Raw genomic sequence first — 17,901 nt, 5'->3', positions numbered from 1 at the left:
TGTTTCCTCACAGGCTGCTTCCATTTTGGACTATTTAACATCAGAAAGATACTTTCCTCTCCTTTTTTTGTTAATGTACTTTTATTTCCAAGCCTTGTAAGTTACAAAACGAGCAGGAGCAGCAAGAGACTGTTCCTCAGATACTAGAGCTCCTAATCAGAGCAAGCCTGATCACCGTGTACAATGATAAACAGAACACTTCATCTTGCAACAAGAGTTCTTTAGAGAATTACAATTATTACAATTTTAGGCCATCTGCATCTCCCTTGGGGAGGGAGTACATGCCTTGCAACAGACAACGTAGTTATTGCTCTTCCCTTGCCAAAGGCCTATATCCTATACAAGGCCAGCTATGTATACAATCGCTTGCAATATACATTCCACAAACTTTTTTTTTTTTTACTCCAGAAGAACAACATCCACATACAGCATATACACAGAACTAGATATTTAGCGTTTTCTTCACTGCAAGAATTATGTCTTTTACTTGAGGTATGCAGTTCTCCTCCAAAATCTTTGCATAAGGCATAGGAACGTCAGCCCCGGTGACACGCACAACGGGTGCGTCAAGGTGGTTGAAAGCAGGACCTGAAAGCAGAAAGGTTCATCTCTCAAAAGCTGAAGAAATCTCAGTCAGTACAAACTAAGATGTGGTGGGCGGGCAGCACAGTCAGTGGCTGGGGTGATACAGGTTACAGCTCACACTGATAACTGCCTCTAGCTTAGAAAAAGGGCTATGAGGAGACAGTGAACCCAAAAATACCTACCCAAGTCCCTGCCTAAGAAAAACTACCTATTCTTGCATTTCAGCAGCAGGTAAAGGGAGCAGCAAGCTGGCACATTGAAAGTTGTAGGGAGAAGAATAGAAGATGCTTATTCCATGTGGTTTGTGGAATAGCCTGCCTGCAATCTATAATGCAATAAACTCCGTTGGGTTTGTACAGTAGGGTTTTATAAAGCCGTGGGCTCATGGATGACCCACTACTCTAAGAATACATTTTAAGTGGGAGAGAAGGCTGCTACTACAAATGGGATGGTCCTGCATTGCAGCAGATTAAATAATTGTCCTTTGGGCAAAGAATTGGAGCAAATTCAATTCAAGGACTTAAACTTGGGACAGGGAGCCTGTGGCCCTCGAATTTGCCATCAGCCTCCGTTAGCATGAAGAGTGGTCACAGATAATGGGTGATGTAGTCCAGCCCCACCTGGAAGACTAGAGGTTCCTCACTGTGGATCTAATTTCTAGCTTCTCAAGAAAATAGCTACGTATTTTAAGAAGGTCAGACACGAGATAATCCCAAATACCTTCCATAATCCTGGCACAAATTTCAGCTCCTACCCCAAACTGGGGCCAGCCACCTTCCACTGTTACAAGATTATTTGTCTTCATGACACTGGATTCAATAGTTTCGATATCCATTGGCCTAATGGTGCGGAGGTTTATCACCTGGAGAGAGATTAGAGCAGGCTTTAGATCATTTCTGATTAACTTCAGCCTAGTCTGAGCAGAAAACAGGTTATGAAAAATAAGCAGGCATAAAAACTGAGCCATCACCTGTCTAATAACAAAAGCCCTGATGGATCAAGCTAAAGGCCCATCTAGTCCATCTAGTCCAGCACCCTGTTCTCACAGTGGCCAATCGGGACATGAACGCAACAATCCTCTTCCTATTTGGCATTCCTATCAACTGGTATTCTCAAATCTTGGACACCATGTAAGTTGATTAAATCTGTACATATTTACACATAGGGGACCCTCATCCCTCTTAAAACAGCACCTGTGATCTGCAGTTTTTAATAAGGACCTATGTGGAAAAATGGGACGCAGGTGGCGCTGTGGGTTAAAGCCTCAGCGCCTAGGGCTTGCCGATCGAAAGGTCGGCGGTTCGAATCCCTGCGGCGGGGTGCGCTCCCGCTGCTCGGTCCCAGCGCCTGCCAACCTAGCAGTTCGAAAGCACCTCCGGGTGCAAGTAGATAAATAGGGACCGCTTACCAGCGGGAAGGTAAACAGCGTTTCCGTGTGCGGCTCTGGCTCTGGCTCTGGCTCTGGCCAGAGCAGCGATGTCACGCTGGCCACGTGACCCGGAAGTGTCTCCGGACAGCGCTGGCCCCTGGCCTCTTAAGTGAGATGGGCGCACAACCCCAGAGTCTGTCAAGACTGGCCCGTACGGGCAGGGGTACCTTTACCTTTACCTATGTGGAAAAATAACTTTTAAAAAGATGTATTACCTAATTAAAACTGTACCCAAATTGAAAGTTTTATCAAGTAATTCACAGCTCAGTGGCACTGTGCCAGGTTCAAGGCCCTGTGACCTCTTGTTAGAAAGAAGAAAAAAATAATATTTTGGTCTGTAGGGCCAAGAATAGACCTGAGTTCTTAGATAGCTGGTGGAGGTCATAGTAGACAACAACTGACTTGGGATAAGGCAGCTTCATATAGTGAATTGGTATAATTTATACATATCAGATAGTTCAGCTTCTCAGTGCAAAGTTTGGACTTGACACAACCCTTTTCCAACTCATGCAAGATGAATTGAAATTCAAGCAATTGCTCTCTTCTGCTGCCTGTAGCTAACTTGCCCCAGCTCTGAAAAGTTCACTGAAGAGAACTGCCAAGGAAACAGTGGAACCAATCTGTATTAAGTAGCTTACAGAACACTGCGATGCCACAACTTTGTTAGCTGTGGAGTAGAAGCTTAAGAGGGTTTCTTCAATGTGGATTCTCATGGAACCGACAACACACACACACACACACACATACCTCACAGTCCACCCCGTCTTTAGCAAGGACAGCAGCTGCTTCCAGACAGTGGCCGACAGGTCGTGAATGAGACACTAAGGTAATGTGGGTTCCTGAAACACACAGGCTGGTGAGGATTGAGAATTACAACGTCGTTAACTTTAGCATGCAGACATATTCTTAAGAACAGAAGATTATCTAGCAGTCGCCACCCGGTCAACTTCTTTTAACCTCTTAAACCAAACAGCTTATGATCCTTTATAGAATGGTAAATGATTACAGCCATTTATCAGCATGCAATAATGCACATTAAAAACCTTATTCCAGCATGATATAAAAAATTATCCAAACCAGGTCAAAACAGTAATTATGCAACTCATCCCATGAATTAGTAAAGGCTGCAGTAAAGAGTTGTCCTTTCGGGCCTTTTAAAACAGATACCCTGTAGAATTGTGTTCCACAATAGTGGAGTCGCCACTGAAAACACCCTCATTCATATTAGTGCCAAGTAAGATCAGAACACAGTGCTCTTTATTACTGTTAAACTTGAGATATCCAAGCACTCGTGTACTTATTGAGAGCAAGGAAAAGTAGAATTCAAAAAAAGCTAGTTTACTAGGCAAAAGAAGTATTTGCCCTTCTGTGATTATTGAACCTTCTAAAATAAAAGGAGCGGGGAGAACGGCAATGAAAGATAGAAGGAATTCAGACACTGACAGGCCACCTGTGGCAAACAAATCTCCAAACCATGGAATTTCCATAAGCCTCACAAATCCAGAGAAAGCTGCTGGGCAAAGAGGGTTGGGCTTACAACATGAAGTGACTGATCGTCCTACAGTGCTATAGTCAAGGAAGAGCTTCACCACCGTCCCCTCAAAAAAAGGCATAATCTCTTCTAAAGCCAACTCAACTTCTGGATGGTCTTTTGGGTAGTGAGAAAACAAGGCATTCTCACTGAATCCCAATGTATAGAGAAACACACACTTTCACAGAGAAGAACTAGTAATTTCAAATATACATATATATTAGGAATTAATGGATAGGCGAGGACTTCCGGGTTAGCGCCGGGTTAGAGTCCTTCTGACTCGGAGGGATTTGCCTCGAGGAAATAGGGTCTGTCCGCTACGGCGAAAGCGGAGACCCCTCCAAAATCACAGGCGGGCGAAGCCTGTGAGCGTGGGATTCGGCGGGCACCTTTTGCGCCCCCCCCAGTTCGTGGGGAAAACCAGCTATGGGTTCCGGAGCGAAGCGGGGTGAGTGGCGCGGTGCTGTGAATCGACTGCTTCTTCCTTGGAGCGAAGCCGCACAGCCGTTACCGGAGAGCGCTGATTTCTTCCTGGGACAATTCGATTTAAAAAGCAACTACCCGTGAGTAGGACAAATTGGAGGGGGGGAAAAGGAGGGAAAAGGCTTAATTTGGTACCGAAGCGGGGAGGTGTAAACAGGAAGTCCGCCTTCCGCTTTTGTAAATAGATCAAAGCAAAGAGAATACAAGCTAAAATCTTCAAAAACCGATTGGAAAGGACTAAATTCCTAACACAAAAAGTATCAAACCCCCCCTTGGAAGTAGGGGAAGGAGGGGGGAAGTTTTGGACTATATATACCTGCAAGAGAGAGGGAAGGAAGCTAAAATCCACTCCTCAAAACCTGGGAACGGGCTGCCAATAGACAATAAGACTGCCGTACTTTGAATTGCGTATTGACTGTGAATTACCAAATAATGGAGGTTTACAATTTGGACAAGAAAATTGGCTTCCAGGTGGAAAAATCAAAATTGGAAATAGAACTGTTAGATTCCAAAACTAAGAACTTGTCAAGAATGTATAACTTGCTGTTGAAATGGAATACTCAGGATGAAACGGTGAAATCTATTATGATTAAATGGGCACAAGACGTTGGACATAATATTATGATGGCTGACTGGGAACAGTTATGGACCACAGGTATGAAATTCACGGCATGTAATGCCTTAAGAGAGAATATAATGAAAATGATATACAGGTGGTACATGACACCAGTCAAGCTTGCAAAAATCTATTATTTGCCCAATAATAAATGTTGGAAATGTAAAGAGACCGAAGGTACATTCTTTCACCTTTGGTGGACATGCCCAAGGATTAAGACTTTCTGGGAGATGATCTATAACGAAATGAAAATATACCTTTCTGAAGAAACCAGAGGCCTTTCTCCTGGGCATGGTCGGCCAATTGGTGTTAAAGAAGATAGAACTTTCTTTATGTATGCCACAACAGCAGCAAGAATACTTATTGCAAAGTATTGGAAGACACAAGATTTACCCACCCGGGAAGAATGGCAGATGAAGGTGATGTACTACATGGAACTGGCGGAAATGACTGGCAGAATCCGAGACCAGGGAGAAGAGTCGGTGGAAGAAGATTGGAAAAAATTTAAAGTTTATCTACGGAAACATTGTAAAATTAAGGAATGTTAGAAGGATGTTGGAATGAAGTTATGTGGTTTTAGCAGAAATGTTATAAAGGATTAAGTAAAAATGGATTGGTAATTAGTGAAAGAGGAGAATGTAAAATTATAGTATATTAAGATAAATTTTTAGGATAAAAACAAAGATGGAAAGGATTTGCTGAAATATCTAATTGAACTAGAATACAAAAAAGGGAGGTGTGAGGAGGTCAAGGAAATAAGCAAAGGAAAGAAAGTTATGTAAAGGTTGGTTTTGTGTTTTTTTTCTTCGTTTTTTTCCTTTTTTTCTCTTTTTGTTTGTTTAACTTTTTCTACTTTTATTTTTGTAACCTTTAAAACTTTAATAAAATCTATTTTAAAAAAAGGAATTAATGGATATGCATCTGGGATGGGAAGAACACTGGGTAGCTTTGCACATAAAAGGGTTGTGCTGCAAGCAAAAGAAACGCATTTTAAGAAGAAAGCACAGTGTTTCTCTGATAAATACAGTAAAAGAACGCAGCAGGGTCTTGCCTTGTTCAGTAAAAACAGCTAGTTTTGCTTACCTTGCTTTTCTACCTTCGCCTTTCCGATAGGAACAACAAAGTCCTTTGATAGGACTTCCTCCGACAATTCAAAGGGCACACCGTACATCAGCTCGTTTTCCAACATTACAACTAGAAAGGCAATTTTAGAAATAGGTACATGTGAACTATATGATGCATTTCTCCAAATCACTGGTGAGCCACAATAATTGGTTTTGTGGTCAAAGACTCCTAGGACATGCCAGAAGAGAACACCACCCCCCACATTCCAAGTTTGGTACTATAGAGAAGGGATTGGGTCTTGATCCAGCAGGTACAACATGCCAAGAGAGAACTTGTCCTGGCTTAAGCAGCCTGTGGTGGTGAGGCACACAGGATCCAGTCCTGAGGATGCCTAAGATATGCAAGTATATTGACATTATCCATTATGCAGCAGACACCAATTTGAAATATTCAAGTGGAAGTTAAGGATGTGTGCATGGGGAAATGATCCAGCTCACTCTCCAATACCAACTTTATGCAGTCATCTGACCCATATCAGCTGATAAAAGCATGAATTGATAGCATGAACAGCTACAAATTTAGGAGAGAGGAAATAAGAACTGGGCTCTGACTTCTGTTTCAGAGGAGGAAGTAGCTCACCTAGTTAATATAGGGCTTTCAAAAAAACAACAACCAGCCAAGCAAAGCTTTCTTCCAAATTGAAGCTGGCCAAATGAGCAAAGGATATAAAATTCTGTAGTTCTCAGTACTTTGAGCTCATCCATTTTTATTTGTTTTTAACCGTTTGGGATAAAGTAGAATGCTTCAAAAATGTTGAGGGAGCAGCTGCTCAAAGTTTAAAGCCAGAACAGCGCTAGATTAGTAGATGGGAATACCTATGTCACCAGACAGCTTTCTTCACCTTTCTATACTGGAATCTAACCTCCTGTATGGGACGTGGGTGGCGCTGTGGGTTAAACCACAGAGCCTAGGACTTGCCAATCAGAAAGTCGGTGGTTCGAATCCCCGCAACGGGGTGAGCTACCATTGCTCGGTCCCTGCTCCTGCCAACCTAGCAGTTCAAAAGCACGTCAAAGTGCAAGTAGATAAATAGGTACCGCTCTGGCGGGAAGGTAAATGGCATTTCCATGTGCTGCTCTGGTTCGCCAGAAGCGGCTTAGTCATGCTGGCCACATGACCCAGAAGCTGTATGCTGGCTCCCTCGGCCAATAAAGCGAGATGAGCGCTGCAACCCCAAAGTCGGTCACGACTGGACCTAATGGTCAGGGGTCCCTTTACCTTTTAACCTCCTGTACCTGAAGTCCTAATCCATGAGCCGCACTGCTGGAGGGGACTGGGATCCAATGGATATCCCAGTCCGATGGCCTCCAATGTGCGGGCCCTGCTGATGCAAAGGCCCCCACTACAGTCATGGAAAGCCTGGTGAAGGGAAGTGCTATCACTAGTGCTGTGCCTTTAGGCAGTAGCCAACAGGAAGCCCTCAGTTTCAGAGGCAGAGCTGGGCCAACCACGGACCCACTGGATCCTATGCTGGTCCAACTCCAGAGCTGGCACAGTAAAAAACAAAACCCAAATATGTAAACACAAGACCAGAACCACCACCTCTGCCTTGGGCTAGTGTTAAGTGTTAGAGCTTCAGTTATGACCACTGTGTTCTGTCCTGCTGCTCTCCCGGCAGAGCTAGGATTGCTCTACAATCGCCTCTAAGGGTGTTGTACCCATGCAAAGTCCTTTGAAGTCCCTTCCCTCCACTACTGCTACGAAATCATAATTCTGACCAAACTGAAAACATAGCATTTAAATGAATGTACACTATTTTGGCCTGCACAATGATAAACTGGCTGAGATCCAAAGAACTGATGAGGCTTACGTCAGCAGCACACATGAGCCCAATCTAAGTTTAACTCCCCACAGTTTCTAAAGTAGTTTGATATGCTCCACGGGAGACTTCTGTTGATGAAAGGTACTTCTAGAGTTACCATGGAACTTGCTGCACAACTCTTTAGATCCTGGTCATGACAATATTATTTTTTTTTGGAAGGGGGAGGAGAAAGCTGAAGATTTATTTCCAAATGCAACATCTGCAGCTCACACTCACTTCAGCTTAACTTGCAGGAACACTAATAGAAGAACAATTCGTCTAAAATGGAGGAATTATTTTGTTCATTTGCTACCTTTGTACACAACATTGTAGCCATAATGGTTTCCAAGGCAAAACACACAACTTTATAGCTAAGAACAACCCGCCTCTTGGAACAAATGCAAAAGGAAATCATTCAAAAAGCAAAAATGTTTCCTTAATCTAGTATCTGAAAGGATACCCAAACTGTTTTCTTCTCCTCCTGCAAAGGGAATGAAAGACTGCACACTACCCCAGCTAAATCTCGGACACTCAACATGATGCAGATGCCACAAATTAGATTTGTTTCTGACACCCAATGCCCTGCATAAAATGTTTAATGCAGGTAAATAACCCAATAAGCTAACACTTTAGCATTACACCCGCACAGATATCTTGGCTTCATATACCTGGATTGTTATCCCGGATTGCGGCTTTAAGGAGACCTTTTGCATCCTCCGAATTCCAAGGGCTGACTACTTTCAGTCCAGGGCAGTGCCCATACCAGGACGCAAAACACTGGGAATGCTGGGCTGCAACACCTGCCGAGGCTCCGTTTGGGCCCCTGAAGACAATAGGGACAGGTACCAAACCTGAAGACATGTAGTAGGTTTTGGCAGCTGAGTTTATAATCTGATCAATAGCTTGCATGGAGAAGTTGAAGGTCATGAATTCACAAACAGGTCTCAAGCCAGCCTGTGAAGACAAAGTAGCTATGTTAATAGCCATTCCCAAGTTGCTTTTTAAACGGTGAATTAATGGCACTATTTTGTATTTAAGAGGCATTTCTTAATACACATATGGAAGGTACATACCATGGCAGCTCCTACAGCAATTCCAGTAAAGCCCATCTGGGGGGGAAGGAAGAACAAAGTGTGACAAAAACTAAAATTTAAATCATAACTATCTGAAAATATATTTCGTGAAAACTAGATGACTTATTGCACTTTTTGGGATTAAATACTAAAATAGAAAAAATTAAAATGTGTTATGAATTCATACCTCTGATATAGGAGTATCTATTATCCTCTTATCGCCATATTTCTTCCAAAGTCCTCTGCTAATCTGCAGGTTTAAAAAAGAGGGTTGCGGTATTGCTATTTATAACTTTTTAAGAAATGCACAGATTATGCTGCCCTTCTAATTACTGCATCATCTTCTTACCTTGTATGCCCCATCATACTGGGCAACTTCCTCCCCCAGAAGGAAAACCTTCTCATCCCTCTCTAACTCCTCATCCAAGGCCTGGTTTAAAGCATCACGGACAGTCACCTATTAATGAGAAGACATATTTAGGTCACAATCCACAAACCATTTCTCTTTGTTATTAGGAACCTTGAGCTTTTTGGAAGAAAGGTAGGATATGAATTATTTTTTTAAAAAATTGCTTTAGTGTAATCCCACAATAATCAAGGAGGAAAGTTGGTTGGAAATTTCCATGGCTGAAAGCAACTGAATGTCTCGGGCTAACCTACGATCTCACGAAAGGAGTGGGAAAGGTTCGGGTTCGGGTCACATTCATATTTTCTGTGGAACTCCCTTTTGTCTGACTAGGATGTTCCCAAGAGACACAGCATATCTGTGAGCTCCAGGCTAGATCCTGACAGCAGTTCCTGGAGATAAGATACCTGTTGACACTAAGTCAATTCTAAAGGACAATTCTAAACAGCCAGGCAGATTTCCTTTGGTTAAGCTGTCAGCAAAAAGAGATCAGTAAGTGATTTAAATATCAAATCAAAGTAATCCCTTATAGATCAAGGAAGACTGTTGTAAAACTTTGTTTTCTTTACAAATTTCAGCCCATGGCCATGTCAGCAGTAGCAATGCTTAACTGAAATTTGTAAAGAAAACCTCTGTTGCACCACATAGGATGTTGGTTGGATGGTGCAGAAATGTGTCTCTGTCCAACCCCCCAGGGATCGCCTGGTCTTTGCCTCCAGAGTGATGCCAGCAGGCCTATTCTGCCTGCTGGTGCTTGCTCAGTATTGTCTACTTTCACTGGCAGTGAATCCTCTCAAGAGCCCTCACCCGTCAATGAACTCTGAGCAATCGATTAATCTGAGCATGGATCTGGGTGCTTGCTGTGTGACAGCTGCATGACCGGCTTCAGGAAATTCAAGCTGAAGGCTAACTGATGGGTTGTTTTGCCCCTTGAGACATGTTAACAATTTTGCATGCTACACCAACATGATTACGAGATCGGAGAAGACTGAATTTGTACACGAGTGCACATTAAATTCATAAACAGATAAGGATACAATATGGAAACAGCAATATAGCTTCCTAGAAAAAGAGATTTGTGAATACAAGCATATACATACCCCTTTCCCACCACCATTTCTTTCTTCTTTTCCCCATGCATAATTTCAAAACCTGTCCCAAAGACGCTCACTCAGTTCTCTACTTCAAAACCTCATCCCCACACCTGAACAGTAATGTAAACTGTTTCTAATTTTACGCTAAGCCATCATTATAAATAAATACAATAACAATAATAAACCAGGCAGAGGGCCTTCTCAGTAGTGGCGCCCGCCCTGTGAACACCCTCCCACCAGATGTCAAGGAAATAAATCTGACTTTTAGAAGACATCCGAAGACAGCCCTGTTTAGGAAAGTTTTTAATGTGTGATGCTTTATCATGTTTTTAATATTCAGTTAATATTCAGCTCAGAGTGGCTGGGGAAACCCAGCCAGATGGGCGGGATATAAATAATAAATAATTATAATTATAATTATTATATTAGGACTGCAACCAAGAGGAAGGATGTGAGGATATGCCAGAGCTCAGGCTTTCCCCAGTAGCTTCAATAGTATTTACCGGGGCGGGAAGAAGAGGACGTTAGAGAGCGTGCAGTCGTAAAAGGGGCAACAGTGTCTCTGAGCAAGTGCAGAGTGTCCTTTTCTGCCTTTTAAGGCTGGGATGCCAAGGCGCCCCCGGGAGAAAGAGGACCTTCCGTTTCAAGCGCTAAAGCAGAGAGTTGGGCGGCGGGAAGGCGACGTATAAACAAATATATAATAATAATTCTATCCGGCTACAGAAAGGGATGCGACCTCTGCTTTGCTGCAGCAGCAACTGCTCCGCTATAACCTTGCCCCGAAGGTCGCCTCAGTCCCCACTCCCTCACGAGCGCCCGTACCTGAGCAGCGGCAGCCGCAGAGCCGTGGAACTGCCGCCGCGGAAGTCCGCCGAAGCGCCCGGCCGCCACCAGCTGCGAGCAGCGCACCAGACCCCGCAGTGGCCCCGCTGCCGCCGCCATCTTGGATGTGCCCTCAACCCTGCGCGAGGCTCAGCGTAACCCTTACGCGGCGCGCCCTAGGCCAGCCTCGTTCGCCGTCGTCGTCGCCTAGCAACGAGAAAGCAGCACGGGGCAGGGGTGCGCCCTTCCGTGACGCTGCTTCGTGCCTCGCTTCCGCCATGAGTTGAGAACGCTGGCGCCCATTGGCTCGACTCGAGCTGTAAAGCCGAGGCGGGCCCTGCCGTTTGATGGACGGCTCGTTGCGTCAATCCGTGCGCTTCATGGGTTACGTTGGTAGCAGCTTCATTAAGCTCATGGTTTGGCTGTCAAATGTCTTAGGGAGGGAAGGGGGTGCATTTCATTCCACCCACCTGGCTAGGAACTAATTAACTGAGAAGCCTTGTTTATTTATCACATTTATATCCCGCCTTTACTCCCAAGGAGCACAAGCTAGAGTACATGGTTCTTTCCCCTCCCCATTTTAAATAAATAATATAAATAATAAACTAAATAAATATCTATCTATCCTCACAACAACCCTTGAGGTAGTTTAAGTTGAGAGATGGTGACTGGCCCGAGGTCATCGTTGAGAAAAGGGATTTGAATCCTGCTCTTCCAAGCCCTGGTCTAGTAACCACTGCACCACAGTGGCTGCCTGAAAGCCTTTGAAGTATCTGAAATTTCTCCCCCTGATGCAGCTTGCCTGTGTCTGCAAAAGTTTTGATGTGACCCTATTAAAGGACCCTGGCAGTGTGGGGTTAGTTTCCATGTATTTAAGTAGGTTATATATATGTGTGTGTGAATGGGTGAATTATGAGAGATTCAGAACAGACTAAAGGCCACATATTTCTTCACCGTTGGTTACCACAAGATGTAGTGATGGCCAAAACCTTGAGTGGCTTTAAGGGATTAGAAAATGAGGATATGGTCATCAGTAGCTGTAGACTCCAGAGTCAGAGGCAACATGCATCTTCTGAACACCATTTGCTGTGGGAGGTGCTTGTGTCCTGCTGTGGGTTTCCCCATAGACAACCGGTTAGTCACTGTAAGAACAGAGTGTTGGCTGAAGGCCTTTGGTCTGATCCAGCAGGCTCTTTGTATGGGACAGGGTACAAGACAAAAGCTGGAACAGAACAAAACCAGACCCAACAACCCCTTGGTAAAACAGCTGGAAGTGTTAGAGACATTTTAGTATTATTATTTATGAGATTTCTGTACAGTACTGCCCTTCATCTGAAGATCAGAGTGGTTTACACTTGAGAATGACACATTATTTCAGAATTGAAACTGCCTCTGTGTTATACTTTTATTAACACCCTCACACCCATAAACCACCTGTTCCAGGCAATAAACTGTTCCAGAAAAACACTTTGGAGTGTCTACTTCCAAGGACAACATTACAACTACGGTAAGTAAGATGGGAATGATGTGTTAAACTACAATATTTCTACAGAAGCCACATTCTGTTGTTCTTTTCAGGTAATCAGTGGTGTTGCTAGAAAACAGCATCAACTTTTAAAGAAGGCAAACCAGCCCAGTTCACCAGCCAAGAGACTAGATACACTGCTGACACAGGAAATTTGCACAAAATCCACATTCCAGTCATTGTTTCACATCTCCCGAGGCATAGGTGGACTGCAGTTGACACATCACAAGAAAAAACATGAGAAAAATTAAAATAAATATGCTGGTAAGGAAAGTCTTCTTTTTCTGTCCCTGATTTTTTTCTAAACCAGAAACCCCACATTTTTAAAAGACCTTTCAAAATACTCATTAAAGGAATAAAATGGGGGGAAACAGCATGTTCCATGGGAATCCACAAGAGACTATTCATAAATAAAAAAATGCAACCATATAAAGAGTCAACAACAATGTAGAAGATTTGAAGAACTGAATACTTGTAACTATCATAGGTTTCTGAGCAGAACTATCTTGCAGAGTGTTAACATTACATCAGGGTGGATCATTCATGCACCTATCAATTCAAAAGGCCTCTCCGGTTGGTGGCAGGGTCTCTGCTGGGCTGTTGCTTGGTGACTTCTTACATCAGGAGCCACCTTATGCTGTCTGTTCAGAGTGACACCCTCACATTCTCAAGTAGTTCCTCTTTAGGCACAGAAGAAAGCTTGCTGCAATCCTGTGCACAGCCATTTGAACTAAATCCTACTGAACACAGGGGACTTATTTCTGTGTAAAAATGCATTGAGTGGGCTGTGGACCTTTGAAAACAGTGGGACTATGCAGAAAGATAAATCTGAGCACCAATTAAGACGCCAGAACAAGAGAGCTTTCAGACAGTGAAAATGTAGTTATTACGTTTTGAAGCAACTGAATGAAAAACACGTCATAGGACTTAATGCCTAACCCTTTTTCAATAAGAGTTTACTGTGAGACTCAATAAATTATCATGAGTTTAAATAACAGTCAATTTTGAGGCTGGTTGGTTGGCGTGCTTTCTTTTTTGGAAATGTATGTTAGAATTTTGCATTATCCAGTCAAAAGGAGCAGTGACTTCATTTTTATCTTTTGAATTTGGCTTGAAAGGGGGAAGGAAAGGAAGAGGAAAGCAGCTGAAATAACTTTTTTTTAAGGCATGCAAATAGCTAATGCAAATAGCTAATGATTAGATTATTCTAAGTGGGCTCATTAGCACAGCTAATGGTCAAGTGCAATTTGTACATATTGTGAACACGTAATACTCGAAGAGCAAATTGCAATGACCTTATTGGAGAGGTTATTAGCTAAATATAAACTCACATGTTAATTAAAATTATAGATGCCACTCACTGTGTATTTGAAAATAGTAACATTCTAGCTGGATTTAGAAGAGGCAGAGGAACCAGAGACCAAATTGCAAACATGCGCTGGATTATGGAGAAAGCTAGAGAGTTCCAGAAAGACATTTACTTCTGCTTCATTGACTATGCAAAAGCCTTTGACTGTGTCGACCATGGCAAACTATGGCAAGTTCTTAAAGAAATGGGAGTGCCTGATCACCTCATCTGTCTCCTGAGAAATCTCTATGTGGGACAAGAAGCTACAGTTAGAACTGGATATGGAACAACTGACTGGTTCAAAATTGGGAAAGGAGTACGACAAGGCTGCATTTTGTCTCCCTGCTTATTTAACTTATATGCAGAATTCATCATGCGAAAGGCTGGGCTGGATGAATCCCTAGCCGGAATTAAGATTGCCGGAAGAAATATCAACAACCTCAGATATGCAGATGACACAACCTTGATGGCAGAAAGTGAGGAGGAATTAAAGAACCTTTTATTGAGGGTGAAAGAGGAGAGTGCAAAATATGGTCTGAAGCTCAACATCAAAAAAACGAAGATCATGGCTACTGGTCCCATCACCTCCTGGCAAATAGAAGGGGAAGAAATGGAGGCAGTGAGAGATTTTACTTTCTTGGGCTCCATGATCACTGCAGATGGTGACAGCAGCCACGAAATTAAAAGACGCCTGCTTCTTGGGAGGAGGGCAATGACAGGCCTAGACAGCATCTTGAGAAGTAGAGACATCACCTTGCCAACAAAGGTCCGTATAGTTAAAGCTATGGTTTTCCCAGTAGTGATGTATGGAAGTGAGAGCTGGACCATAAAGAAGGCTGATCGCCGAAGAATTGATGCTTTTGAATTATGGTGCTGGAGGAGACTCTTGAGAGTCCCATGGACTGCAAGAAGATCAAACCTCTCCATTCTGAAGGAAATCAGCCCTGAGTGCTCACTGGAAGGACAGATTGTGAAGCTGAGGCTCCAGTACTTTGGCCACCTCATGAGAAGAGAAGACTCCCTGGAGAAGACCCTGATGTTGGGAAAGATGGAGGGCACAAGGAGAAGGGGGCGACAGAGGACGAGATGGTTGGATAGTGTTTTCGAGGTTACCAGCATGAGTCTGACCAAGCTGCGGGGGGCAGTGGAGGACAGGAGTGCCTGGCGTTCTCTGGTCCATGGGGTCACGAAGAGTCGGACACGACTAAATGACTAAACAACAACAAACATTCTAGTGGCATAAAATAGGCATGGGCAGATTGAAGGCTTGTAGGATCTACTTTTCCCCATTTCTTTTTTCCCTGGGATGGAGTGGGGCACATTGCCAATTTGTGGCAGAGTCAGCTATTTATTTATTTAGAGCATTTGTCCACTGTTCCTTAGCAAAAAAAAAAAAAAAAAAAAAAAGAGGAAAAAAAAGTTCTCGCAGTGGCTCACATACAACCAACTCAAACAATACAGTCCTTGCCCACAGGCTTACAACCAATAAAAAAAATCCCCATTACACAAAAGGGGAAAGGGATAGGGAGAGAAAATCATACTCAGGCAATCCTTAAGTAATTGTTTTTATAACGACAAGCTTGCATAGTTCTGGGGTAAGGAACTGGACTTTCAGCAAAACTGATGGAATGAGGCCTGCTTTCCATCTCTCCCACTTGTGGAAATATATACAGTGGTGCCTCGCAAGACGAAAAGAATCCATTCCGCGAGTCTCTTCGTCTAACGGTTTTTTCGTCTTGCGAAGCAAGCCCATTGACGGCTTAGCGGATTAGCGCTATTAGCGGCTTTTAGCGGCTTAGCGGATAAGCGGCTTAGAAAAAGGGGGGGGGGGAGAAAAAAACCCCGCAGGAACTCGCAAGACATTTTCGTCTTGCGAAGCAAGCCCATAGGAAATTCGTTTTGCGAAGCACCTCCAAAACGGAAAACTCTTTCGTCTAGCAAGTTTTCCGTCTTGCAAGGCATTCGTCTTGCGGGGCACCACTGTACTGTTATTTACATCTGGGTTACTACAAATCAATGCGGAGCCTGTTTGACAAAATGGTTAACATTCCAAATCAGGGCCAGAGGGCCTAAGCTTCAAATTCCTATACAGCCATGAAGCTCAATGGGTGATATTGGGCCAGTCTCTTATGTCTCATCCCAAGCTAGGCGTCAGCATTGTTAGGGGCTTAATGGGTGGCGAGAGGATCTTGTACACTGCACTGAGCTCCTTGGAAGCAGGGCAAGATAAAGTATTCAGATGGGTATGTCTAAAGATTAGGGCCTTGCTGCGCAATCATATATACGTCATATATACTCAGAGGGTGAGCCTACTCCCAGGTAAGTGTGCATAGAATTTCAGCCTCAGGCTTAAATCAGTGGCCCAAAGGTGGGGAATCTTTGTCCCTCTGTTTAAGAAATCAACAACAATGTTGCTGAACAGCAGTGACCAGAGGAGGAATGACCACTGGGAGCACAGAAAGAAGAAATGCCATGGTACACCTGCAACAGCACAACTGGACACCTTCATCTGCCCCACTTGCAACACAACATGTCTCTGCTGTATTGGTCTCTACCAGCCACAGGGGGCGCTGCAACTCTCCAATGGTTTGACTTTACGCCCAAAGGTGCACTCCTCCATTGTCAACCCAAGACTGCCCACCAGAATGCTGCTGAACTACAGCTCCCACCATCCTTGCCCATTGGCCTAGCTTACTGGGGTTGATGGGAGTTGTAGTTCAGCAATAGCTGGAGTGCTAAAGGTTCCCAACCCTTGCATTTAAGCCCCTAATGTCTATTCAAGCATTACGAGCAGCCCTATCAAAGATATTTATTCTCAAAAATGTGAAGGATGAGCCAGAGGAATGAAGGGTTTAGAAGTTAAGACTGGCTCCCTCCTTGTCCTTCTGCCTGCAGGTGAATACTTTCTCGTTCCAACAGAAACTGACTGCTTTTAATGAAAGGACTGGTGCCATGCTGCTTTTCTGTAATTTTTGGTATGGCTTTAATAATTTTGTAAAGGTATATAATTTTAATTCCATCAATGTTCAGTTGTTTTTTTAATATCCCCCCCCCCTTTTTTTTGCAAGCTGGGGGAAAAGGCTAGATATAATTTGTTGTTCACATCCATCCATGCTGTATTGTTTTTAAAACTCGATTGGGAGCCGCCCAGAGTGGCTGGGGAAACTCAGCCAGGTGGGCGGGGTATAAATAATAAAATATTATTATTATCTGTCTGGGTGTGTGGATCAAACCACTGCTTTAGCAACACCAAAGTGACCTCCCTGGGATACAAGCCTGGGCAGTGTGTATGGAGGTTCTGGGCTGCCCAGAAAAAGACCCCCTTCTTGGCCACACTGATGTGGTCCAAAGCAAAGAAGAGCAATACATTTGGCGCCAGCTCGGTATCAGGAGTCGCTGGAAGGAGGTGTACAAAGCGCCATCCAATTCCAGATTTACTACTTAGCCTTTTCATCTCCTGAAGAAGCCGCCTGGGCAACCCAGTCATATGGGTGGGGTACAAATAAAATTATTACAAAGTACTATACAGTGGTACCTCAGGTTAAGTACTTAACTTGTTCCGGAGGTCTGTTCTTAACCTGAAACTGTTCTTAACCTGAAGCACCACTTTAGCCTATGGGGCCTACTACTGCTGCCGCGCCACCAGAGCACGATTTCTGTTCTCATCCTGAAGAAAAGTTCTTAACCTGAAGCACTATTTCTGGGTTAGCAGAGTCTGTAACCTGAAGCATATGTAACCTGAAGCGTATGTAACCCGAGGTACCACTGTATCCTGCAAGGCAGCAGAGGTTTAGGGTCAGAGCAGGGTAATAATAGTGCTTTTTTCTGGGGGTACTCAAGGATACGCAATACTAGCACTCCCAAAAGCATGGGAGTACCAGCACCTTTTTTTAAAAAAAGCACTGGATATAAACAAATATATAGCATCAACAATAATAGTAATAATAATCATAATCATAAGGGAACTCTCTTCATCTCTAAAGCTCCGGTCCTCCATGTATGCACTGAACTCGGCAGGACTTGCATCCGAATCAATATGCTTGGGAGGATGGGGATAGCTCGC

At 43.7% G+C, this 17,901-nt stretch overlaps 1 protein-coding gene across 1 annotated transcript; it reads right to left on the bottom strand.

Annotated features, from left to right (window-relative positions):
• Positions 1 to 62: 62 nt before the first annotated feature.
• Positions 63 to 11,123, bottom strand: PDHB (pyruvate dehydrogenase E1 subunit beta). Its single transcript, XM_079963864.1, has 9 exons — positions 10,966 to 11,123; positions 8,993 to 9,100; positions 8,831 to 8,893; positions 8,644 to 8,679; positions 8,239 to 8,524; positions 5,728 to 5,838; positions 2,762 to 2,853; positions 1,306 to 1,447; positions 63 to 588 (listed from the first exon to the last, which is right to left on the bottom strand). The coding sequence occupies exons 1-9, from the start codon at positions 11,083 to 11,085 to the stop codon at positions 443 to 445; spliced, it is 1,104 nt and encodes a 367-aa protein (XP_079819990.1). The 5' UTR covers positions 11,086 to 11,123; the 3' UTR covers positions 63 to 442.
• Between the last annotated feature and the right edge of the window lie 6,778 nt (positions 11,124 to 17,901).

The sequence above is a fragment of the Podarcis cretensis genome (assembly GCF_951804945.1).
Source record: "Podarcis cretensis genome assembly, chromosome: 2".
In the NCBI taxonomy this organism is placed as follows: Eukaryota; Metazoa; Chordata; class Lepidosauria; order Squamata; family Lacertidae; genus Podarcis; species Podarcis cretensis.
This window is presented reverse-complemented; position numbering and strand designations above follow the sequence as displayed.